At 35.4% G+C, this 27553-nt stretch overlaps 1 protein-coding gene and 2 non-coding genes across 3 annotated transcripts; 2 read left to right on the top strand and 1 right to left on the bottom strand.

Moving 5' to 3' along the window:
- The first annotated feature begins 4218 nt into the window (after positions 1–4218).
- On the top strand, positions 4219–4289 carry TRNAG-GCC (transfer RNA glycine (anticodon GCC)). The gene has a single exon. It is a non-coding gene; the product is annotated as a tRNA-Gly (tRNA).
- Positions 4290–5714: 1425 nt separating this feature from the next.
- Positions 5715–5785, top strand: TRNAG-CCC (transfer RNA glycine (anticodon CCC)). The gene has a single exon. It is a non-coding gene; the product is annotated as a tRNA-Gly (tRNA).
- An 11198-nt stretch (positions 5786–16983) lies between these two features.
- LOC108362791 (uncharacterized) lies at positions 16984–18157 on the bottom strand. Its single transcript, XM_017615935.1, has 4 exons — positions 17922–18157; positions 17615–17859; positions 17366–17542; positions 16984–17297 (listed from the first exon to the last, which is right to left on the bottom strand). Exons 1-4 carry the CDS (start codon positions 18141–18143, stop codon positions 17015–17017), a joined length of 927 nt encoding a protein of 308 aa, XP_017471424.1. The 5' UTR covers positions 18144–18157; the 3' UTR covers positions 16984–17014.
- Positions 18158–27553: the final 9396 nt, after the last annotated feature.

Here is a 27553-nt window from a genome sequence, read left to right as displayed (position 1 = left end):
ATTTCGGTAGCTAATGACGCGACAAACAACTTTTGTTTTATACATTTTGCCATGAGAGGCGTATTTCAGGCGCTAGGTAGGCAATTTCACGATTTTAGGCAAATTTCTGAAATTTCAAGGCCGGAGTTGGGGTTGAAGATGCAGTCCGATCTCAAAACGAAAAATTGCATTGGAATCAGTAAGTACTAAGGCAACTTTTCCGCACTATTAGAAATCTCGAATCGAAAAAAGTCCGGAATCGACCCACCCTAGTGTAGAGTGAGCAACATTCTATACTATAAAGGAGCCGATTTTTTGTGTGGAAGCGAGCAGACTATTTTATTACAAAACCTTTCTATTATTGAATCATAAATCACGACAATGTTTCAAAAGTAGAGTTTACCCAATACTCACTGTACTCATTAAAAGTATCGCAGAGAAAACTCGATGCTACTCAAAGTATCGCTAGGAAATACTCGATTCTACTTGTACTCCAAAGTAAACGTAAATTTTAGTTCAAAGACCGTATTCAATATAACAACATACAGCGGAGAAAGGCGTATGAAAACCTGAAAATGCCTTTTCTTTTCCAGGCGCCTAAGTGCATGCTATGTACAGATACCCACTAGTTTTGGTCTCCCCTCTCACTGAGTTATTCATGGTCCTTCGAGCCGGATGTGAACCAGCGGCCTATGGATCTGCAGTCCACAGTATTTTGAAATGGGGTAACTTGAAAGTGCTGAAACAGGAGACGTTAAGCAATGAGAAAGCTCATCGTTTACTTGTGTTTAATTCTTCTGTTTCAAAACGAATTCCGGTCGGCGCTTCCGAAAATCATAGGCCGACTCCACATTCTCCTCTAATTCGATACCACTTTTGTTCTCCACTTTCGTGCGCTCTTTTAGTTTTAACCCTCGCAAAATCGAGTAGGACACATCTGGAATGGTTTTTTTTCAAAAATAACAGCACAGAACTTGGTTCAGTTGATTTTCCCAAATTTAGCAAACAAGTAAATACTTGTACAAAGTGTACTCGATTCAGGTTTTTGGACTTAGGCGGTTATTGCTTCTGATCACAGATATGTATGTGGAATAAAACAGTGCGTTAAGAAATTATAGCGAACTTGTGGCTAAATTCTTGCATATTTAAATCATATTGCAAGATAAGGTTTAACTTTTCCACTCGTATCCATATTCTATATCCCCTTTGAAATATCCCAAAAAAATTTGTTGGCAAGTGAGAAAATGGCGCTGCAAGTACTATTTCGGCATTCGTTTAATAATTACAAAGCACAACATATACTGCGCTTTGCACTAAGCATTTTTGCAAAAACGATTTCGCACACACACCCTTTAATGAACGCCATGTGTTTTTTTTTCAATAAATTTCGTGTACACTCTCACTATACAATTATTAAATAAATTTAAAATATAAATTTTTTTCAATGCTGTCGTATTTTTTACCATTTTCATCTAAAATTTGTTTGTGTAAATTAATAAATTTTACTGCAGTACCTGAGAGCTTTTGCTTTGCCCTTCCATATGCAACTCAGGCACTTTCATATGAATTGTGTCAGGGCATACAGGAGAGCGATACATATTTTTTTTGTATTCGTATATGTTCCTACACTTCAGGGAAACCAACTACAAATGTGCTACAAGTGCTTATGGAATGAAGAGCTCTGGTTTAGTTGATGAAAGAAGTAACAAAAATTTATTGAAATATTTATTCTTCTCAAAAGCCACGTTAGAGCCAAATTGAAAGGGATGTCCCGATTCTAGTGCAGAATTGGCGGAAGCCATAATAAAAGCCCCAATTTAATTCGGACCGAGTTTGGTAAGGATTGGTGAAGCGGCTACGGAGGTACATCATTACATCATATGTGAGCGGGGTCACGTCCATTTCCCAAAAATTTCATATAAATATTATTTTTTTCCGTAATTCTATTTCACATACTTACTACATAATTTTTAACAATTTAGATTGAATATTTACTGTAATATCGTAGTTTTTGCATTTTTTCGAAAATATAGTTATATGGAAAGTGGGCGTGGTTACAGTCCGATGTCGACCAATTTCAACACCAACCTTCCTTGGGTAAAGGGCAACCTACGGTCCGAATTTCGTTAAGATACCTAAATTTTTGCTCGAGTTATCGTGTATACGGACGGACGGACAGACAGACATGGCTTAATCGACTTCTCTTTTCATTCTGATCATTTATGCATACATTTTTCTATATCTCTCTTCATTCGTTTTGGCTGTTACAAACAACCGTTACGTGAACAGAACTATAATACCCTTGTGCACATGTGCGCTCGGGTATAAAAATCAAAAATTTAATTTTAGGTCTTATTAAATGAAAAATTACCTTTTGAATTAAGAACTCCGCGAAATCAACTAAAAAAATATTTCAATAAGTTTTTCTGTTTTTGCAACCATGGAAATGGATTCCCTGATGCAAGAACAGCAAAAATATCCGTTAAAAAAGTTTATTTCATACTGGTTTCAGAAAAAAATTTACATCTTCAATATTTGAAGGTCACTGGCGTTTGAACAGCCCTAAAGCATTGGCCGAGGTCTACTAGAGGAAGAAAAAAATTCGCCTTGGTATCAGGTTTCGATACTAGTTTTTTTCGATACCTACTCAGTAGTTGGTTCAAAAGAATCGATACCAAAATTACTTGAATTACTCGAAAAGTATCGAGTATGTACTCTATTTACTCGTATCGTTTCACACTAGTCTTATCAAATTTGCTGTGGTTAGAGAGAGAGTGTTAACACGCAGTTCCCATAAGACAAAGCGTGTCAGTTGATACATTCTCCGTTTTCACGTACGTGGGTAGCTGCGCTTTAACCGTGCTTTTACGTCGACTACGAACAGCGATTTTATTTATTTTTTATGATAAACTGTTTTTCAAGGGAGAATAGACTCGGAGGTTTGCCATTGCCTGCCTAGTGGCGACCTCTATAAGAAAAACGTTTCTTTTTAATGTTTTATTTTTTGTAATTGGTCGGAAACTGGGTTCGAACTCAGACCCTGCGGATCGGCAGCGCATACTGCTAACCACTAAACCGCAACGGCCGCCATTTATGTATCCATGCTAAGAAAAGAATGATATGATTTTTTGATTTTTCCATGTTAACGATTTGAAATCTTTGAACACGAAAATTATTTTGTAAAACAAATTCGGCCTCATTAGAAACCTACATTTTTTTCGTGTTATGGCTGTGGCCGAGTGTGCAGAGGTGCTTACTATTTTTTTTCAATTTCCAGAAGATTCTAGTTTACTTTTTCCAAAATAGGGAAAAGCGTCTGTGAAGTGCAGATCAACAATGTATTTGAACGAAAACAAACAAAAATCTGTATGTATGTCCTATGTAAACAAAATACCGCTTGGCTCAAAGTCATATTTATGTCCCAGTGGGAAAACGGGAAGACATTTGCTTTTTCTACCAAGAAAAGATTAACAACTACGACTGAATGAAAAGCGGGCTGGTAATTTGTGGTTTTGAAGCCACAAGCAAAACAAAAAACTTAAGAACAAATTTACGTATGCTTTTCGGTCGCAGTGCTATATTTACATATGTTTTCTTCACGTTATCTCAACAGCCAACTTTTTATTAATTTTTTTGTTTACAGATTCTATTCCTAGTTTAATAAAGCGACGCGCAACACATCACATTCGTATAACATATCTGCAGAAAAAATCGTGCATCTTTTCGTGCATGTTCATTACTTTATGCATTGACAAACATTTCCTTTTCCCACTGGGACGATTTGCTTTATTTTTTTCTCAGTGTATCTATGTATGTATGTACGTAGAAGCTCAGTTATGCATACTTTGCACTGCTATACCATTTGTACGTAAAAATCAAAACTCAACAGACTTCTACATGTGAAGCTCATTTAACAGATTCCTTATGCGACAATTCTCATGCAACGCCAAGTATGCATAACTGAGCTATAAGTTTAGTTAAAAGCCCCAATTGCACATACTATGTATGTATGTATGTTACGTGCACGTACTTCCAGCTTACTTAAAAGCTTTCGATGCTTTCGCTGTTTTTATACTTTGGTATTATTCACTGATAAATATGTATGCGTGAACAAGTCACCGCACCGACAATGCCGACATTAACAGTGGTATGTATGCACATAAATATAAATCTAAGCAAAAGAAAAGATCGACAAGAAAGCATTAGGGAAATTTGAGTTCGGAGCATCCAGCGCCACGAGCATCGGTGGTTCAGTGGTAGAATGCTCGCCTGCCACGCGGGCGGCCCGGGTTCGATTCCCGGCCGATGCAAATACTTTTATTTTTATTTTTTTTTTATTGATGTTTTAATCGCATGAGCATGCCCTATCCCAGAAAACTTTCCAAGAACGCCCCACTTCAGAATTTGATTGAAGAAAGCCTTATTTAGGGATTCGGTTTAAAAACGCCCTATCTGAAATGAAACTACATTGAAAATGTCTTAGACAGGGCGTTTTTGAAACGAATTCTGAGACAGGTTCAGTCAAATTTTAAAATAGGACTTTCTTCAATCAATTTCAGAGATAGGGCGTTTTCCAACTGGCTGTCGAGATAGGTCGCTTTTCCACTCAGCCATCGATGTATTTTTTGTATAATTTATTTACATATAAATTGGCGCCTGGTTGGTTTCTTGGCGCCCTGAATAATTTTTTTTTTTTTTTGGAAAATTTCACATGAGAAATTAATTGCACTTTTTGCTTCGTTTCAAACGTTGAATTCAAATAATTATGGTGATGAGTCGTGGCATTTATAAATGTCAATACTTATGCTGGATTTCCACTAGGCATTAAATGGCAAAAATGACAAATGACAAAGTCGGACATTAAAAAATAATCGTGTCATTACATTCGAAAATAGTCATTAAGTTCATTTCCACATGGCATTTTTTTAAATGATATACATTTTTTGTCATTTCAATGCCTAGTGGAAATTCGACATTAGTTCCAGTAAATACAAGTTTTCCGAAAGATATCAAGCTTTATTACATTTTACGAAATTACTTAATTAGGGATGGGCACCGTTTCCAAAAAATCGGGGTTTTAAATAATAACGGTTGGCTTTTTATTCAGGTTTTAAACCGTTTAAAAAAACGGGATTAAAAAGCTGATATTTTTGGTTTATCGCAAAATTAAATGAAGCTCGATATTTTTTGGAAAACTTGTAGCTTACTGTATAAAAACTTTAAACTGATTGACCCATAAATGGCTCCTAAAAATCAGGGTTTTTGGCTTTTTAAACATGAAGGAATCTGAGAAAGTTTTATCGAAACCAACTGCAAATGTGTTTTTGTAGTAGCTTGAGAACCCGTGCGGCCTGGGTTCGATTCCCGGCCGATGCAATACATTTTTTTTTATAAAAAAATTACGTTAATAAAAGTTTGCTTGCAAGAATTAAGCTCGAGCTTCACTTCTTATAAAGCTATACGACGAAAAGTAATCTCTAGTGATTTACGTACATACTTATATACATAAATACTCATATTTGGTTACTTTTTTTTAAAAGCTTCTGAATCGAAGTCCGCTCTTCAACAGTTCAACTGATTATGGGAATTTCAATAGAGCACGATTGCGATAAAGCACAAAGTGAGCAACTTATCACTTAGTATTTGTATTATAAAAGCTTAAACACTTTGTTTGCTTGTTTTGTTGTGACGGACACTATACAATTTTATGATAATTTTGAAAAACTTTATCACCTGCATCGGTGGTTCAATGGTAGAATGTTCGCCTCCCACGCGGACGGCCCGGGTTCGATTCCCGGTCGATGCAATGCGACATCGATTTTCATTGATTGATGGCCTATGATTCATTTTAGTATAACGCGATCGCTTAATAAGCTGTAAAACATTTAAAAGAGAACAAACTTAGGCTTAGTTTCCGTAGGATTTAAATTTAAATTGAGTAAATTAAGAATCGAGGTTGAGATCAGACAAAAACAGTTTTATGTGAAGTATTTATGGAATCCATTTTTCTTTATAGATTTATAGAGGGCCGATCTCAAAACTAATTTTTTGGACGTTGGTGTACAGGATAAAATTATATCCACAGAATCGAAACAAATACCACGTCTCGTGTATAAATATTGGGTTTCTATCTGCTGCTAGTTACCGTGTAGAGCAGCTCAAAATTGACTGTTCAATCAATTTCTTTTCCCGATATCGAAAGCGAGTTCATGTGATTTACAGTTTTTACAAAAAGTATCCTCGGTGTGGCAATTCAGCTCCCGTTTCCATGCGAGCAAAATTTGCGAAGGTAAATCCCCAGCAATGGGTTGTGCAGTGTGTTTGGGATCCGCCACGTAAAAAAACCAACAATAAAAGGAACAAAGGAGCTGCGGATCAGACCGCCTTATTTTGATGACGAACACGGTGAACGCAAAAAGGACTACGATTTCAGCGTAGGGTTGTGAAATGTCCAGACCCTTGGTGGAGAAGTTGCCTTTGCCGGCTCGTTAGTGTCCTTAAGAGACTATGCCTGACATCACCGTCGTCCAAGATACACGGTGGGTGGTGCAAGTTAAAAAAAAAACCAAAAGGCCTTGCAAAGTCTACAACAGCAGACGGCCAGTTTATTCGCTACTCGACTCGACACACCTGCTCTCAGAGAGAACTATTCGACAAAAACCGACATATGCGAGCAGTGGCAACATATTTCGCTTTCACTTCGTACGGACGCCGAAGAGGTAGGCGGGTTTCAGCGAGCTACTGAGGAGAAAAAGATATCGTCAACAGAACCATGCTGCGATCTGGAGAAACACTAGATGTGTGAGAGCGGTGAATGGTAGCAGCACTGAAAGTAGTGGAGAAGATAAACCCGAGTTCTTAGGAGATAATGACGGTGTCGATGTCCCACCGCCTGACTATAACGAGGTACAAATCAAAAATAATAAAACTGTTGGAGCTGCCGGCATTTTAGTTTGCTCTGTGTGGGATCAGCCTTATTAATAAAGAGCGTGTATAAAGCTTTTTCGAGCGTGTTCTGTGAAAGGCTAAACCCCACTGTCAACGAACTGATTGGGCCATATCAGTGTGGCTTTAAACCTGGCAAATTCACCATAGACCACGTATTCACTATGCACCAAATATTTGTCGATTTTAAAGCCGCTTTAGACCTTTGTGCCAAAGTGATGTTGAGAAGCACAACCAGTTCGGTCAGAGTTTTAAAGGGCCTATCGCAGCTGTTTGATACCAAACTAGGTTTCAGACAGAGACTCTTTCGATCCGAAAACTCAACTAATAACAAGTGCTCACCAACAATTTGATGGTTTGATTGAAGCGAGTGTTAATCGATCAGTCGGTAGATGAAGCGGCTCTCTCGTACAAGCTCGGGTTAATATGACTTTTATGTAAGTGCAACCTTCGTCACCTGAAAGAGATTTAAAAGGTTGAAGTCTAATCTGGCAGGATGAAGTAATGGAAAATCATTTGTAGTTAGGCGAAATCCAATGAGTTCACGAGAATGATTGCCACTAAAACGTGTGCACGTGAGCAAATCGCCCAAGAACATTGAATAATAAATTTATTTTATTTAGATATTGATATTCAGATATTGATAAGATATTGGTTTGGTTTTCCGCTTAAAAATTGCATTGGAAAAGTAAACAACACAATTGAAGTAGACGATTTTAAAGTGAAATTTTCAAGATAAGTGAACACCTTACTTATCTACTCGTAATTTACAAGTGTTTACATAAACAAAAATACTGTTTTCATATAATAAGATTTTTTTGTTGCTTTGATTACCTTTACAAATAACTTTCATATTTGTATACTCAGCACTTGGACTTAGGCACAATGTAGATTATGCACCTCTAATGGAATGTTAAAATCATTTATTGTTTTCTAGAAGCTATTTAATTTCCCCAAGCCTGCCTGCTTTAAGTGCAGATAAGTGAATCTGCGTAGGCATACCATTGCTAAAGCTATAGATGGACAGCAAATACTTCATGGTTTGTATATTCAGAGGGGCTTTAATGTGAGAAGATAGTAAAAGTCAAGTGTAAACTTGAAGTTGACATCAACTTAGTAAGGCTATTGTGGAGAGGCAGAGGAAAGTTTCTAGACCTCTGTATGGTCATTTGCACTGGTACTAAAAGCTAGCAATGTGGGCTTGTGATTAATTCTGATAAGATTGACCTCGTACTATTCAAAAGGATTTTTAAACTGTTAATTGGTATGGTAGTAGGCACTGCTAACCACTACGCCGATAATATGTCAAATTTATCAGATTTCAAGTAAAATTTATTTAAGAAGTTAAATTGGATATATTTATTTTGTACGTAGTTCAAACAAGTAATTTTTAGGCGAAAAACAAAACCGACTTCAAATCTCCTATATAAATTTAAGAGTATCGTTAATTTCTTCATGATCCAAATCAACCGCCTTTGAGATACTATCTTTAAGCAGTTAACGGCTAGGCGGTAACATACATAAAAAAATATTCCGACGAATTGATAACTTCCTAAATTTTTTTTTGAAGTCGACTAAAAATACATGCATATATATGTATATACATAAAAAAGTATCCAGCGTCGGACTTACCTAACAAAACTTACCAAAAAGCGAACTGACTTATTTGCGCTTACTTCGGAAGTAACGCGGGTGACTCATTTCGTATTACGCGAGTGACGGTACATAACTCCACTTATCTTTTATATTTCTTTAAATTTCCTTCTAATTTCTGTTTGCAAACTACACAAAAGCTTACAAAGAAATGCACTTCATTTAATTCCTAATAATATGCTAAAATCAAATAATTTATTCTTTTGAGAAGTTTCGCATAATTTTTCATAAATCAGCACTGCTCAATATCTCTTGTGCCGAAAGTGTAACGCGAGTAACGACTAACTTTTTATTCGTATTTAATAACTTATAAGAGTTTGATCGAAAATTGTTCGTAAGATATCATGATACGCAACATGCCTGTGCTTGAGCGGAAATGAGATTGCCAGTGTGTGTGTGTGTGTACGCGAAGCAGCCATGATGTTGCATAAATGCCGGCAACATTAGCCGTCATCGATTCGCCACTTCTCTGCTCGCTATGTTTGAGTTCCGGTCGCTTAAGGAAACATTTTGCATGTGAAAGCAATAACAAAGTTAGCTATTTAGGATGGACGATAGCGAGTTTGGTTGTACCTCATTAAGTTCGTTCGTTTCGCCACTCGCTTACCGTTGGCGAATCGATGACGGCTATTGTATCGCTCAGCTAGCAACCTGTGCTGCCCTGATGAGTGGCGTGGGTGTGTGCGTGTGAATGTGATAACTGACAGTGGTATTTCGGTGCCGAATTGCGGTTTATTTGATTGAAAATTGTTAGGCTAATTCACCCTTATAAAAGTCCCTGGAGGCAGAAAACGGCATCCAAAAGATAGTGGAAGTGCAGTACCAATTAAAAGAAAAGTTATTTTTCAAAGGAGTGTATCGGTTTAGGACACCGCCGACTATTAGAGTCTTGGCCCATATTCAAGTGGAGGAGATAAACAAGTTGGAATTGGAGGTAAGTTTAAATATGTCAAAATAACGAAGAAAAAAGGAAGGGCCACTGGCATTAGACTTAATATGGATACATGTTTACAGGCAAGCGCAAATGCGTATATACATATGTATGTTCGGACGTAGCGGTAGCGAATGTACATCAGCGGCACTGAAGCCACAACCAGTTTCGTCCACAGTATAGACAGTAACCAACCTTTTTGGGTTGTTGTTGTTGTAGTTATATTCACTCCTGAGGAAGGCACGGGGTTGTGTGCTGCTATTTAATGGCCTTCCTCAGACTTTTTCTTAGATTTCAGGGTTGTGTGCTGTATTATTATTAGATAAATAAATTTAAGTATTTGTCAAATCATGATTTTATTAAAAGAAAATTATAAATGGTGTTGAAAAACCAAACAAACACTCGTGCGAAAGCTCTATTTTTGTGTATTGTTAAAATTTATACGAGTACATGGTGTACTTATTATTTTGTGGACTTTATGTTACTTGAGAATTTAGACAACGTGCGAGCTGCCAGGTTCTGTTATCAATATAATTAACACAAGCTTTTCCGAGTGGTTGCCTTTCAATAAAAAGAATAAACAAATATTCGCAAATAAATTGGATTTATTTTATAACTGACAACTAACCTACGCTTTTTGTTCTTTTCTCCATTTTAATTTTGACTCCTTATTACCGCCAACAACTTTATGTGTATACATATTTACAAGCTGTCAAAATTTTGCGTGGTCCTACGAGCTAGGTAAAAACTGTGGTATTCGTATTAACAACGAGAAATCTCAAAATTTTTGTTTGGTCTTTCCAAATTTTCTCTTTTTAATCAGTTGGCAAAGGCCCTCAGTGGCAGCGCTCCGAGCGTTGGGATAGTAATTTCATGTCAATTAGTAGAAAAGTTCCATGTTGAAAAAACTTTTTATTATGGCGAGAAAAATTTACATTTCTGCTGTGCCAATTCGTTACCTTTTTGCAGCTGGAAATTTTTGACAGTTGCTCTGGTTCAAAAGAAGTTGAGCAATTAAAATCAGAAATTATACAAAAAAGACTTGTCTTTACTGACATTTATTCTTCTAGAACTAACAGTCATGAATTTATTAGACGCCTTAGTAATAAAATCAAACCATCAGGCCGGGTTGAAAATTTTCATTCACCTCATAGTTAACAAAAATTTACAATCCGTAGTACTTTTCTATCAATTCTCAAATGCTTTTAATTTAAATCGTCTAGAAAATGCGTCATTTATGTATACCATTTTATGTGGAATTATTCAATAAATTTCGTTTTACACTATACTTTTTGAAACTATTTGGAGTTAACTATTTTTTGGTTATTAAAAGCAACCCTGCGTGCTTGGAAGGCGTGTGTATCAATAATTCCATCCCTAGCATATTCATCCCCGAGGAAGGCAGTCGCCAAATTCACCGAAGGTTGTTTACTGGTTATATTGTGGTTTCGTCAACGGCGCTAATTGGAGAACCATCAAAAATATTCACGAATCCACCGACACCACCTACAACAGCTGTTTTATTTGGAGAAAGGCGAAAGTGGATCAGCGACGGGAAACTCTACTAATACGAGGAGCGCATCTAAGAGCTGACGGAGATTGTCAGCAACCCAAGATTGGGCTGAACCACGGGAGAGGATCAAACGCCGATACGGACTGCGTGTGAACCACACCTCAGCACTAACACTACCAAAATCACGCATGTCACTAGCGCTGACATCTGCTGTGTAGCTGAACAGCAGCCTTTCACATAAACCACCTAGTTTGCATTCTTAAATCTTCAAATAGTAATAGCTTTGAATTTTTTATGATTATTACTCACATTTTCCTTCTTTTTGCAATTCCGTTTTCTACTTTTTTGCTTTAGCTTATGCGTGAATCTTTAAGCCATTGTATATTATAAGTTATCAATTTCAAATTTTTTCAGTTAGCATTTATTCGTTATTTAGAGATTCTTTCGTCTTTTTTTGCCTTTTTTGCACTTCATTAACGATTAAAGTTACCTTTTTCCCGCCTTAGGTCTATCGTAAAGAAAAAATATTAGAATTTGTCCTTGTTCACTGTGCTCATATTATTCGCTTATTAGTTTAACACATATTTTTTTATAGGCGAAATCTTTTGTAGTATAGGTACGGTGACCATCCGTCCTGTATTATACGCGACAGTCATCTTTTGACCCATTGTCCTGGTAATTTATTTATTTCATACGGGACACCATTATTACGACGGATAATAGACAGATCGGCTTAGGATGACTTTATGACTGACAGACGGATATGTTAAGGTTAAGGGGGCGCTGTAAGGTGAGAGGAGTCAACACAACGCCCATGGCTTCGCGTCGGTTGAACGCCGAAGAGGGTGGATAGACTCCGCCTGACAGGACTGGACTATTCTTTCGTTTCTTTTCGTACTTTCGTTCCTTTCTTTTTGTTTTTTTTCCTTCATTCTTCCAAATATTCGGCAAGTGAACTTTTTAATAAGGTAGCGCTAGTGAGGCGAGAGCGAAAGACACATCCTACCCGATGAGCCATGTATGCCTAGGATAAGTAAACTCTTTTTCGCAAGCTGAAACCTGCAATTGTTGACGTAATTAGACTTTTAATCTTAAAATTTTACTTCGAATGGAACGCGGGTGACGGGGAATCACCCAATATTTTGGCTGTGTTCATAGAATATAATAAATTTTATAGATCCAGTGAAAAAACAATAACTTTTTTTGGTGAGAAAAAATAAGTAAGAATTATGCTATCTTTTAACTTTAGTGTAATATAACTTATATGTATATAAATAATTTATACCATTTTCTGGGACAAGTTTCGGTCACCCCTTTTGAATTTCGGTTTGGAAGCAACCCGGCTTCGGCGGTATACCAGAAATTCGTTCAACAGAAAGCATCAACAACCCAAAAAAAAAATATATATACATATATAATTACGGAGTTCATAAGGTGTTATATTTATACTCTTGTATTGTTGTACGTCGTAAACTTTTAACGGCTAAAACCATATTTAAGGGATTCGGCAGCTACAATAGAAGTCGCGATATGAAATCTCATACCGTTGAAAAATAGTTGGTTGTGGTTTCAAGTCCTCTAAACATTTATTTAGCCGTTAAAAACTTTTCGCCATACGACAACACGACACCTTGTAAACTCCGTAATTGGTTTTTTTTGTTAAATATGAACTGTTATTTAAAATCCTATGGTACACGAAATTTTTATATATAAGTAGTTGCTGCGGAACAACTGTGGGCAAGCAGCGAAAAACAACAATGCAAGCAATGACTCGCTGATTTGTAGCGACTTTGTTTCCATCCATCCATAAATGGTTTCACTGTGGCATCCTTTGGCGTAGTGTCAGTAGACTTGTACTATACCTTCGTATTTACTATTCAAATGGCATTTAAAATCTGGTTTGGTTTTCTGTTGAATAAAGTCATGCTCATACAAGTCAAAAGAGAACATTTAAAAGTCGTTTCTTTTTGGAGTTTGTGTAACTTCAAATGCTATTAAAGTTTCCTTCGAGGTACTGCAGTGCATTTCCTCATTATTAGTAGCTTTTTGTTTTACCAACTAGCTTATACAAATATGTATAACTAAATAGACACTCCTACAAAGTTTCAATTGAATTTAAATCGACTTCAGTTTCTTTCTTTCACAAGAAAAATAAAAGAAAATACGCAAACCTCTATGGCAGTAGCTAAGCATTTTTCTTCGGAGCATAGTCGCAGTAAGGTTTTAGATTCGGTGCCTAAAACAAGCATAAAGCATTAAAATTATATGCATTTTCCTTATAACGATCACTCCTCCTAAGATTATTAGAAATTTTATTAAGACACGAAGAGAGGGAGCATTTTCCCTTTGTGATCAATAGAAATAAAGCAAAAAACCATAACTCAAAATAGTCCGTATTCTATGCTGTATAGGAGTTTTGCTGTAAGTTTACTCCTATCAACCGCTAAAAATTGAATTTTAGTACTATTTCATAAGTGTCCAAGACATAAATTGTTTTCCACCCCCTGATAAGGGTCGATTTTTCATCTTTAGGCAATCTCTTTTTTGGAAATTCTTGGCCCTAACCTATCAACGACATGTGTTTCGGAACCTTTTAAAAATTTTCTCTGTATACAATTGCCTTCAATGAACTTCTACAAATGTTGCAGTTGAAAACAAAACGTACATACGCAACTTGTGTCTCCTGCAGATTGACAGGCAATATGATCGAAGAAAAATACCTTTACATATAAGTATGTAAGTACATTAGGCTGGAACAAAAACATTTTGACTAATTTCAGTAGTCCAGTACGAGTTGAAGTTCAAAGGTCATTTAGAGTTTGAAAAAGGGCACTTCCAAGAAAAAAAACTATCAAACAAAAGTTGCGTATTTTTAGCCTTTCAATCCGAATTTGTTGTAAAATAATGTATGTAGTAAATTAAAAAAAAAAAATTACTTCCTGTCAGTTTAACCCACTTCCGGTCGAAATCAGAAATCGGTACTACTACAAAAAGAAAGAGCATCCCCATCCCCGACTTGTTAACTACTCAAATTTTTTGCATTTTTTCAATAAAAAAACCTTTCCCTCCATTTAAGAGTGGGTGGACAGGTGGTCTAGGACACCCTTTAATTTTTTTTAAATATATTTTTTTATATGGCGATTGACCTGGTCTAAAAGCATACTTTCTTGCATATGTAAAATAGTTTTCTTTTCCATTTGTAACAAACGAAAGCAGCTTAGACGCTGCAGCACAGTCAAAAGAAAACTTACAAATGTTGAGGAAACCATTAAACAGAGTTAAAAGGAAGTATAAGAAGAAGCAGTTAAAGTAGCTTCCACTTTTGGATGACTAATGTGATAGCCTTTTTGAAGAAGAAAAGAATACGGGCGATGCTTTAAACAATGAAGTTATATAAATGAACCTATGAAACGCGTACTGAAATACATTTGGATTTAAAGTACCTATTTGGTTCTTCGTGTTTTCTTTTTCTGAATTATTGCAGGAATAGGGTTTTTCGGGACTCCGCGTGTTAAACTTTTCGCGATTATTCCGGACTCTTTGAGATTAAGGCTCCACTATTGGGTGCACCAGCAAGCTGGCGTCGGTGTAGAAGTAAGCGGGTTGCCACATAAATGTGTAAGTATTAAAAATTAACCCATGATCGGGTTGTGTGCCAGATGTGTGACCTGCAGCGTTAACAATCATCCAATGTCAATGAAGATAAATACTCGCACAAGACACTCTTCCTTCGACAATGACCACGGAAAATTTTTAAAGCACTGTGAGTTAAGGGTATCTACCCAGAAAGATGCCGGCTTGGAGAATATGAACCCGAACCCTCAGCTGATGTCAGGTTTCAGATAGGCCATTAACATCGACAGGCTAGAAATACAACGGGGAATCATTCCTGCCAAAAAGTGATACTTTGGACTGAGTAGGCAGTTGGGAAATATATACCATATTACAATCTTCTTAAGAAATCTTTAGCTTGAAAATTTTGTAGGTATCTGAAAAGTGTTGCCGCCTGTTTAAAAAATTATCTCAAATTATTTAATAAGTTAAATGAATTACTTAAAGATGGGTATTCGAAATGGGTTTCGAAATGCTTAATTTTTTTTTAACTATATTCGGAAGGATTTCCACGTATTCGAAAAATTAAATTCAAGTTAATTCATCAATTAACTGAAGTTTGTATTGCAATATCAGACAAAAGAGATTTAAGGAGATTTAAATTTAAAAATACTTTTGAAAAGGTTTTCCACCCGTTTGTAAAGTAGAATTTAGTTAATTTATATAAGGCGGCCGCTGTGGTGCAATGGTGAGCAGTGCGCTACCATTCCGCAGGGCCTGAGTTCAAGCCTGGTTCAACCCAACATCAAAAAATAAAAAACAAAAATAAAGTTTCTAATAGCGGTCGCACCTCGGCAATCGCCGTTTGGAGTCGGCGTAAAACTGTGGGTCCCTCCCCTTAGTGTGACAGCATCAAGGCGCACGACACAAAACGGAGGAGAAGCTCGGCCACACACTAACACTTGTGTAAGCGCCAATCCATTATCATTATACACAAGATATGTATGTATGAGTTACAAACGAAGGAGTTTTATGAAAGCTCTGGTTTGAAATACTTTTGATTAGGGTTGCCTATTCGAAAAGTCATATCTATGTAACTATATATGTAAACATACAGTCGGCACCAAATGTCAGTGTACTCCTTGTTCTATAATAATATTCAATAATATTCACATTAAAAATTTTTTGCAATAATTATTTCTGAAAATATAGTTCATTCTACAATATAAATTTTTATAAAATTTTTATTCTTATCTTCCAAAAAATTTTCGAGTATGCAGTTTTGTAGCTCATTCAATTTCGGTATACCGCGGTTCCAAAGATCCCTTCCTTTCCCACCTTGTCATTGATATAATGAAAATAATTGTGAATATTATATTCAACAATTTTTATTGAGCTTGAGGCCGTTTGTAATGAAAAACTTATCGTGGAAAAGCAACAATAATTTGAAAAAATGGTAGAAGTGATAGCTATTTCGGAAATCACCACATTTCCTCATCAGACTTCTTTCAGTAGGATTCGAACCGACGATCCCACTAACTCAGCCAGTTACCTACGCACTGTGATAAGTTCGCCTTGTAAATTATCGTTGCTTTTTTCCACTTTTTCATTTATTAAGCCAACACAATCAAGCGCAGCTATTCCGCCGAATATTATAGTAGAACAATGTGTCCACTGATATTTGATGCTGACTGTTTTATATAATACGCGAATGAATTTTTGTGAAGGTCATCAGATCTGCCCGTTCCTTCGAACCTCAAAAATGAAATGTGAAATAAAATACAGAGTGATTTGAAATTAGGGAAACCGAACCATGCCAGGCTTTTCTTCACTCCACCACGGCTGCACGAATTTATATAAATGAAATTTGGCACGTGGTTTTAACAGAAATATAGTAAATATAGTACATGTTATGGATGTTCTTGCCGTTTGTGAATTTCCCCTACAAAAGATTTCATTGCAACGACCCCGGAAAGAGATTAAGGACGCATACTCGTTCCGACGTAAAAATTTTAATTTCTCTTTAATGCTGGATTTCAACTAGGCATTAAATGGCAAAAATGACATATGACGAAGTCGGGCATTAAAAAATAATTGTATCATTACGTTAAAACATAGTCATTAAGTTCATTTTCACATGGCATTTTTTTTGTAAGTTTAATGCTTAGTGGAAATTCGGCTTAAGGAAAAACATCGAACAAAAGAAAGGTAAAATTTTGGTGGAAAATCAATTTTAGTTTAAAAATCTTATTCTAAGAAATAATTTAAAATATACATATCTATGTACGTAAGAAAATAAAACAAACACGCATATACAATGTATCTAAGATGGTAGAAAGCCAAAAAAATTGCGCATATTTTACCTAACATCAAATTTGAAAAATTATTTCTTATCTTTAAATGCTCTTAATTAACTCTAAAATATTTATTCAAATTGACCCTTAACCGTGCTTCATAGTTTGCCCCATCAAAACCTCTGCTTGCTGAACTTGTGTTGTGTTTGCAAAATGTGCTTTTATAAACCAATAATTATACTCAATAGCTTGAAATCCTAGCTTTGTAAAAAGCTTGGTCGATGCCTCATTTGTGTCCTCAATGTGAGCCATAGCGTCGTGATCTTGGTCGGCCAATGCCCGGCACAATTGCCTAACCAGAACCTCAGCCAGACCGCGTCTCCGATAAGGGGCTTTGACATACAAAAATGCTATTGTGCCCAGTTCGCTACTGTTTTGAATAGAAAATTTCAAATATTTGTAGAGTGAGCTAATTAAGTGCATCTTTCGCATACGTACTACAATACCCAAGCGCACAATTCCCCGCTGTCGTGATGGTAAGCACCTAAAGTGAGATTGTATTTTATGTTGCGTTCCACGATATATTGAGTGCCGAGTCCTTTATATGGCCAGAAGTCATTCACTTCTTTGGCATCTGTCAACTTGAGTGGTTGTATAATGAAATCTACACATTGTCTAAGATTGAAAATGGTAAAATGCATTAAGACAGTTTAAAATTTATGCACAAAAATAAGTGTTTCCTCTCACTTTACTCCAAGTTTGAGACAATCTTTCTTGCTCAGGTGATATAATCTTGCTGGGTAACATTCCTCTAGGTTCGGTGTATATCCTAACTGCTCGATATACTTTTTAACAGCTGTACAAGTTTTATCGCGAAAAAGTAGCTCAGTGTACGGTAATGCATCCAAATAATTGAAAACCAACTGATAAAGTGCGATATATTCCGGGGAACATACATCCGCTCTGACTGTACGTGCGAAGTTCGTGCGATCCTATTCAAGGAATTTTAGTTTTATTTTATGACGGAACACTCTCTCACCGTTCAGCGGTTTACCTGTAAAATGTAAATTCCATGCTCCCGCCAATTGTCATCCACACTCCAAATACGTACTTCACGTTCGCATAGTTCAGGGTCTTTGCGCAACCAGTTTAGGTAGTTTTCCAATGCATAGTAACTGTAAACATTCAATGGCCAGTCTCGGCGATAAACATCGCGCAATGCAGCCCACTCGGTTGTAGCTATTGAAACTAACTCTCCACAGTTGTTGGCACTCATTTTAATGTACAAGGGCTAACGTTTGAGTTTCGACTGAAACTCTTTTGTAATAACTGGGTATCGCAACGTTAATTACATGATACGTAAAATTACACAATTTTTAGTTGTATCAATAGATAAGCTAAGTTCGTTAAGAGCCTATGTGAAATGCGTTAAGCTGTTGTTAATTTCGATTAGTTTAAAAGCAATTCGGCGAGACGGTCCCAAAAGGTTTATCTAAACTTACAAAAAAATTCGTTTTCACAAGTGCGAGCACTTACGTGGAATTAGTGATAGTGCTTTTAAGAAAAGTATCGATACCAGTACTCATTTGGAATACTCTAAAGAAGAATCGATTCCGGTACTCATATTTGAAAAAAAGTAACGATAATACTCGCTTTTTTATGACCTCTTCTTATTTGTAAATTGAACAGATATTGCTTTTATTAATTGAAATCTGATGGAACAAGTATTTCTAAAGGAGTTATTGAAGTAAGCTTGCAATATAAGTAATCTACAAGCTTAAAATAAATATTTATAGCGAAAAGTTTATTTAAAGATTTGAAAGGCAAATATTTTATTTACTTTGAAAATGAAATAGAAATGTAGAAAACGAAAAAAATGAGGCTGTGAGAGCAGAAGTGGCTTAACCCAAAATTATTTTTTTGATTCATTCCTATTTACTTAAAATAGTCTCAAATGTGGTGAATTCGGAAAATAAAAGTCGCTTGTTCCTTAATTTTAAGGTGCAAAGCGAACCATTAAATTAAGATATAAGTGACTATTTTAAGAAGCCTACCAAACTACCAAAAAGAAAATTGTGTGTTAGGCCACTTCAGCTCTCATGGTCTCAAATGGGGCTCTAAAGAAAAGATGAACTCTTCGCAAAATTTTTTTCGATAATGGGCTTGTTGAAATTGAAACGCTTTAGCCACTGTAAAGTAAAAGGACACTGACGCTCCGATTGTGCGGAGCCTTTATACATATATGTATGTATGTGTATCTTATGTATTTACATACTAGCCCTGATCCAGTACTCCATGAACTTACAGGTTTTTACACGAACTTACAGGAAGTTACAGGAAAAATGATCGCGTACTTCAAATTCCTCCAAAATCCTGTAAATGAGAGCGATTTTTGGAGAGTTGTGTAGAGAATGAAGTTGCAGAATTTTTTCTCCTGGTAAAATCATGAAAAGTGTCAAGTGATCACTGGTTGACGTTTTTACAGGAAAAATGCTTTTTTGTTCCCGTACTTTTTGTTGTTACTCACTTTTTACTCTCACTTCAGAGAGTAATTTTGCTGTTTGACATTTTTACAGGATTTTGCACGAAAAGTATTGGATCAGAGCTACTACATATTTTGGTTACGCGCTACTGATAAGAATCGTGTCCCAGTTGTTCTAACTAAATATCTATAATAAGCAATTATGATCGATCATCCCCTATCGCATAATTAGTTGACACATGATACCGTGCATGTCTACAATAAACAGCAACATAAACAGACGATAGAAATTGGTGTCTATTATCGGTCGACTCTCTCATATTGTAGTATATGCTTATATTTTCTATTGGCGACGCGTTTCTTATGTTTCTCGTTGTCTACGATAAGAAACACGTTTCCAAATATCTAGGTATCTATGTATGCATGTATGCATTTACGGTAATTTTTTAGACAAAAGTATGACGAACATGATTCCCCTAACAATCTGTATGGGCTTTAACAGAAAGCATTCCTGTCCTTTGTATTACATATACTAGTATACTCCTTACCATTCATCCTAGTTTTCGTATTAATGGCACGCCGCTGTTCCATATTTGCACTATTTATTGGTTTTTATATATTTATTTGATATTTTTCGCATTTCTACATTTCATCAACGATATTTAAACTCAAAACTTTACAGCTGTTTTTCTCGAGCTTTTGGTTTTTTGAATTATAACAGCATTGAAGTAAATAAGTGTTAATTTTCGAACATTCGCCATAATGTTTGTTGGATCATTTTTAAACATTTTTCAATGTAATTGAAAGAACGAAATTTTTTATGTAAATTTTAATGATATATTTTTTTTTTAAGTTTTTAACATGTCGACTCATTTTGGTGTTCTCGATATTTACTCAATACCTGTCAAAAAGTCTTAAATTCTCGGCATTACTCAGTACACTTGAAAAGTATCGATATTCCGTACTCAGTACTCGTATCGTTCTATCACTACGTGGAATTTATTTCGAGTTCATAAAGAGGGTGTAGATAGGGATCAAACGATACGAGTAAATACAAGTACATTCTCGATACTTTTCGTTCGATATCAAGAAATTTTGATATCAATAATTTTGAACAAAGTGTTGAGTAGGTATCGAAAAAAATACTCGTATCGAAATCCAATACTAAGGCAAATTTTGCTTCGGAATTTTTACCTCCACTATTATTCCTAATACTTATGTACGTATCAATCGCCCTGTGCTTTATGGCCAGCGAAAACCGCAAGAAGACGTAAAAAGTCGATATAATGCGAGGTATACACGGTCCAATTACTTCGCCAAATTCGACTTTCCAACTGGTCGAGTGGAGTTGTATATGGATGAATGTTCAGTACCTAGAGACACTTCAGTGGGATTTAAAAGTCACTGAAGTAAAAATTCCTGGAGTGGCCCCCTCAATTTTCACATAGTAACGAATATTGCAATAAGTATTTGCTTTGCCAGTATGCGTTTTTTTTTAAATTAATATTTATGGACATAATTTTATAATAATTTTTGCAACCAAAGTTTTGATGTGATTTCCAAGAAACTTTGTGAGTAAGTAGAAAAACTAATTTTGCCAAAAGACGATAAGACATTTGTTTAGCAATTTAAAATTTCTCAAACTTTTTTATAAATGTTCGGTTCTTTAATAAAATTTTTAAAAATATTTCGTTGTCATTTTTATAACTTTTAACTCATTTTGCCAAAAGACGATAAGAAATTTGTTTAGCAATTTAAGTTTTCTCAAACTTTTTTATAAATGTTCGGTTCTTAAATAAAATTTTTAAAAATATCTCGTTGTGATTTTTATCGCTTTTAAGTGTCCAAATGTTCCTTGCAATATTTTTTGCCAATATGCTCCAAAAAATTTTTTGAGCAACCATATAGGTTTTTTGATATTCCATAACGGCTCTAGCCCGTTAACATATCTATTTTAAATTACAGTTAAATTATTAGTTAAACTTAACTAAAGAGAAATTACACAGAATTTTCTGTGGTCGAGTTTAACTAATGATTAAACTATACTTTAAAATAGATACGTTAACGGCCCTTAGTGAAATTTTTATTTACTACACGGTGTGACAAAATAAAAAATTAAGATATTTAAATTAAATTAAAAAAATGGCGAAAATAAAAAAATAGCAGCATGCATAAAAACTATCGCAGCTAGTTTGTAATTTTGAAAATTTTACGACGTACTTTTATTTTAATAATTTAATGTATGTATGTATTTCAAAATGTTAAATTTAAACATTGAAAATATTCTTCTTATCAAAATGAACGAATATAGTGTAATAAACTAGTGTGTCGCCAAGTGAAAAAAAATTATATTGAGTAAGAGATGATGACTTTGATTTGAGAAATTAAATTCAATTTTTACAATTTTAAACGTACCTATTACATAACTACGTATGGTAATACGGGGCGTATACGTTACATACGCAACTGCGGTGATTAAGTATTTCACCAAAATTATCCAACTGACTTGGTTCTCCAACATAGTTCCTCACCACAAGCAACTATAATGATGAAATTGTTTTTAGACATAAATCGCTATCAGTAAAAATATGGAATATCTTAAGGTCGCATACCTGGAAGGCGTGGCGGCGAGACAGGACGTCTCAGGCTCTACAAGAGAGAGAGAGACTACCTGGCGAGAGTTAGATTTTCTAATAAAATAATTTGGAGCGATGAATCATCATGCAAACGTGATGGTTATTTCAATTTACATATATAACGTTCACAGTTGGCAGATAGATAATCCTCACGAAATGAGAGAAGATTGGTCGCAGTACCAGTATAAAATATATTTATGGTGCAGTATTTTTAATTGCCAGATATTTGGACCTGCATATGTAACTGCCGCCAATGCTCAACGCACACAGTTATTTCCCACAGTTTCCTTCAGTAACGGCTTCCAACTCTATTTGAAGATGTACCCTTGAACCTGCGATGGAGACTATGGCTGAAAAATGATCCACTTGGTATTTCTATAGAGAAGAGGAAGACTTCCCAAGCTTACTGTACTGGAAAAAGTGCAATCACATTCAAAATTATGTAATCTGTCATACAATGGGCCGTTTGATTAAAAACTAAGCAGTTGCTTTTTCGTAAAATTTCAGACCTCAGACTCGATTAATTCAAATAAATTTAAGTAAAAAGTCCAAAATTTTAGGAAGAAGCAATTGCTTAGCTCTTATTTATAAGAGCCAATGTTCACATACAATTTTGCCTGCAAAGAAATTTATAGAGCAATCTAACTTATTCAGATAATTTTATATTAAATTTCTCGACAATAAGCGAAAAATTTGGGTCATATGCAAGAGTTTTGCAAAAAATATGATAAATACGATTCTCACTTTTATATTCTACTCGTATCCACACATTCCTTTGTTTGTACTACGTTTGCAGTGCATTGAATTATTTGTTGGCTTTATTCACTGTGACTTTATTTATGTTTACGTTTGACAATTGACTTTACCACTTTTTCGAAAAAAAATGGGTGCAACAAATTGAATCAAATATAAAACTAAAAGAAAATACGTAAATAACTTTAAAAGTGCTATACTGAAGTCAGTGCGAGCAAATATGTACATATGTATACTGGAAAGAGAATTATTTTTTTTTAGCACACAGAAAAATGGTACGAAGCTTCATGAAAAAGGCAATTTTTATAAAAAAAATTTTACAAAAATATAAACCAATTTATGTATACTTATAAATATTTTATTTGCATCTCCACTGACAAGCTGCCTTGGCAATAGCAAAGAAAGCAGAGAAGTTCCGCTTAAGATGAAAGCAGTCGAATTAGTGATAGCTTTTTTTTGGCAACAATAATATGAACTGCGAATTATTGGAAAAGGAAATAAAATACTCGAATTGCCTTTCATAATTTTACATCGAATTGCAGGATAAATTGCACATTTCTGCGCTTGCAACTACGTTCTTTTGAACATCGATTTAAAGTGGTGGTTTGAACAAAAGAAAGGAGTTGCAAATAATTCCCGGAGAAATATATACAGGATTTCTGAAGGCATACCTATCTATACACGTACCGACATACTTACATACGTAAATATATAAAGACATCACTGCTTCAGGGTTCTTTTAAAAATTTCTCTGCAGCCAACGGCACACCGAGCTGCGGGCTTGTTTTAACTTCAAAATGGAAAATGATATTTAAGGGTGAGGACAAAGAAAAATACCAATGTTGCGAGCAGCAGCGTGCATTCGCTGATGAATTCACCTTTCACCAAAAGTGAAATTTGTTGTGAAAGAAAATTATTATTTGATTATTTTTTTCCGAGTAATAAAAGTATTGAGTTATACATATGGATCGCTCTCTTTTTTTTTGCTCATTTGCTGCTAAAGGGCTAAGAGAACTGGGTATATGAGAAGACACAACAATCGCCGTCCGCTATGATACCCGCTATCGATTATATACGACCTAAAGTAGAATTTTACATTCCTTTCGCGGTCATTCTCCCATCCAAAAGCCAACTGGTACATGTGAACTTTATATCTTCGGCTGTACACTGAACGGAACGTGGAGTTGGATTAGGTGCTTGTTCGGAATTCCTGGGATTAGGAAGATCAATCCATCTGCTCGACTTTGCAAGTGTTATCTAGGCAGAAATGTTCGCTATAGCTGAAAGCTGTCGTCTTTAAGATGGTAGTGGTTAATGTCACGGCAAGCGTGTCGCCTTTTTCAGGCGGCCTTAAAGGGCCTGGCGCCTTTTAAAACAAAGCCCAAACTGAACAGGGTGTGTAGCACTATTTTAAACGTAGGTTGCAGGCGAGTTTGTCAGAGAGGGCCTACATTGGCTTCGATCGGGGATAGATCTCTGCTCCAATTGTAACCATGTACAGAGAAATCTTTCTACAGAACTTTCACAAATCGGATAAAATTTGGCGAATAGCGTCAGGATGCCGTATATCCAATCTCATGTGACGAGTGTAATCCAGACGTTGAAAGGATAGTAGCGATTCTCAGTGGGTATTTTCCGGTTGGCACCCCCGCCAGAAGGCTGGAAATCGGCCAAACCGACTTTTGCAGAAGCGAAAACGAACAGGAAACAGTAGAACACCATCTTTGTAGATACATATTTAGTTTTAATGAGAAGCAGGAATACCATACTAGGAGCCCATCATTACGAGAGCCCTCTGGCATACGCAAGTTTATCAACCGCACTGGTTGGTTCTAGTATAATAATGGCAATTGGTTGCTATTTGGGCGTAACAGTTTTTCCACCACCATTCTAACCTAACCTAAGAGGGTTCGACAATATCTTGAGTGACGGTATTAATCATGCTGAAAAATTGGTATTTTTTTTAGGTGTTCTTTGAACTTATTTAGCGACCCTCGTTGGATATCAGTTAAAACAAAAAAAAAAAAAAATTCCTTAGAATTGAAGAAAAATTTTAGTTTTTGGTGCACCAGGACGAATAAGTGTTGAAAATGTTCTTTTAAAACTTTATTCTTGAATATCCTTGGAAATTATCAATATTTATTTTGGAAAAAATATATGTCAGGAACTAATAGGTAAACTACATCATCCTCGAATTTCGTCCTTTTTACTTTATTAGTTTTCGATAAAAAAAAACGTTATACTTCTCTTTATAAGATATTGATAGTTACAATATACATAAATGAAGATACTGGAATCATTACACTGTACAGCACTCCGCTGGGTATTGGACCAAATCAATTATATTTAAGAGATTGAGTGACAGGTAAAAAAGAAAGTTTTCCGTTTTTTCGAAGTTAGCCTCCGACATCGAGACATAGGCCTTCGAAGTTCGAAATAGGACCTCTAGTAAAAAATTATTTTTAAGTATATGTAAATAACTAAAAAACTAAAAATATAGACGGAGTCCGCCTTTTCTCTTATTTAAATTGTATATAATTATTTTTTGTGCAAACATATAATACAGGTGCTATAAGGGGTCAAAGGTCCGGTCTTCGAAAAATTATAATCCTTATATTTCAAACAATTTTGAACTGATTTTTAAAAAATTGATATCGTTGTCAACTGGATTAAACCCAATTTCTTCAGATATGCATATTTGTATACTTCGTAGGTAAAAATTTGACCAAAATTATTCAAAAGGAAAAAATATCAAAAAAAAAAAATTTTAATAAAAAAATTACTAACCGATTTTTAAAAAAATTGATATAGTTGTAAACGCAATTAAACCTTCTTTCTTCTGATATGCGTATTTGTATCCTTCGTGTGTAAAAATTTGAGAAAAAACACTTAAAATGAAAAATAACCTTTTTTATAAAAAATAAAAATTAACACCAAATTAACCAACCGACTTTTAAAGATTTGGTATACCTTTTCTTTTGGTATGCATTTTTGTATACTTCGTTTATAAAAATTTGAGAAAAAATGCTTGAAAGCAAAAAATACATTTTTTATTAAAAAACATTTTAAACAAAAAATTACAATCCGATTTTTAAATGTTGGTATCGTTGTAAAGGACACCAGAAAACTTATGCTTTCTGAAACCCAAAAATTTCTTTTATACACACAAAAAAAAAATTGTATTATATTATCCACGGTCTCTAAAATTTTCGAGATTATTGTTAAAAAGAAACTCTCATTCGCGGTTGGTGGTCTTATCTGATTTGTCAAAGACAGTTGCTGTTTTAACAGAAGACTGTTTCGCTGCCATTCGTGGAGGAAATCAAGTCAATTGTGTTCACACTGATTTTTCAAAAGCCTTCGATAGAGTTTCACACAGAGTTTTAGCATCTAAACTTTCGGCTTTAGTATTTTATTTCACTTTTCTTGGGTGGATTAATTCCGGTCTGAGTAATAGACTCTGTCTGATTGCCTTAGATAATGTCTCTACCCAAGCTTGTGGCGTACCTCAGGGTAGCATCTTAACACATTTGTTATTTATGCAACCCGCTTAAAAATAGTTTAGAAATAAAATTTACTGAAACCCATGTGGTATTAAAATATTTAATTTAACTTGTATTATAAATTGACTTTAAATTTTTGAACAGGTGGCAACTGTTTTTGAAAATATTTTCGACAGAAAGTTTTACCAAATTGCTTTTGATTGACACCCATATTGTAGAGTAATTTTTTTTAAGTGTTTAAAAAATAAATTTTACTGAAACTGCACTCGTTGGCACCCATACTAACATTTTTTCGACTTAAAAATTGAATTGAGTTTGACTTTTTAAAACGGGGGAAGCTCTATTCGAAAGCCTCCCTAAAACCTCTTACGCTTGACATTCATATCTTGCTGTAATTTGTATTATATTAAACTGGGTAATTAATTGATTTTATCTTTTTAAAGAGTCAAGTAGCAACTGTCTTTAAAAATTACCCAACAAACACTCCCCACTACAATATGTTGACGACATTCTTCATAATTCTTCAACCCTTTCAATCTCTTCCCAAATTCCCATCGCCATTCACTTTGTCAAGTCCAACTCAAATTAGCAACTTAATTGTGCGATTCATGGCAACATCTGCAATGCAAATGAAAACAACACAACAACAGCTACTACAATGTTAACAACAACAGCCAAAAGTGTACTTTGTTTACTTTGTCCACCAGAGTGCAACGGAGCAGGGCGCCTCACACTGCCAAATGACAACTCGCTTAGTCTGATGAATGCAAATTTACGCAAATAGGTCGCCAAATGAAAGGCAACAAGTCAAAGAACGTGAGCCGCACACACCACAAGCCACTCGACTGGGTAAAGATATCTACTTGGCGCTCACTCTCTCGATAGTGTATGTAGGTATGTATATACATATGTATTTATACATACATATCTATGCACAAAGCTAATGAATTTGAATTTGAATGAATAACCACCAAATAGCCACAGATGCCAATAAAGCCAACACGCAAAACCCCTTCATTTCGCTCAAAGCAGCAACAACGGCGCGACGGCTATAAGCAATAACAAAAGGGCTTGCTTGCCACCCCACCCTCCCAATCAGGGTGCATTTTACAAGTCGGCGCGTTTAAATGACAGCGAAGAATGCCGCTACATAATGCAAATACAAAGTCACGCACACGCACACATGCTAATGCGCACAGTTGTATGCATGTACGGCATTAACACTGTGACGCCACTCCATGGGCTGTTGAATAGCCGAAGCAAAAACGTGTTGGCGCATACATTGGTGTTGTTCGGTGCGTCATGAAGTTGG

This window comes from Rhagoletis zephyria, unplaced genomic scaffold, assembly GCF_001687245.7.
Source record: "Rhagoletis zephyria isolate East Lansing unplaced genomic scaffold, Rhagoletis_zephyria_1.1 Rzeph_scaffold_01104, whole genome shotgun sequence".
Classification (NCBI taxonomy): Eukaryota; Metazoa; Arthropoda; class Insecta; order Diptera; family Tephritidae; genus Rhagoletis; species Rhagoletis zephyria.
The sequence above is the reverse complement of the archived record's forward strand: the minus strand, read 5'-3'. Positions and strand labels throughout refer to the sequence as shown.

Bases quoted from the DNA above. Each gene is read 5' to 3' on its own strand.
- LOC108362791 (XM_017615935.1), bottom strand. From the start codon at position 18,143: ATGAGTGCCAACAACTGTGGAGAGTTAGTTTCAATAGCTACAACCGAG. The intron at 17,543-17,614 runs GTGAGAGGAAAC...TTTCAATCTTAG, and splicing joins TGTCTCAAACTTGGAGTAAA to ACAATGTGTAGATTTCATTA. The intron at 17,298-17,365 runs GTACGTATGCGA...TATTCAAAACAG, and splicing joins TTGTGCGCTTGGGTATTGTA to TAGCGAACTGGGCACAATAG.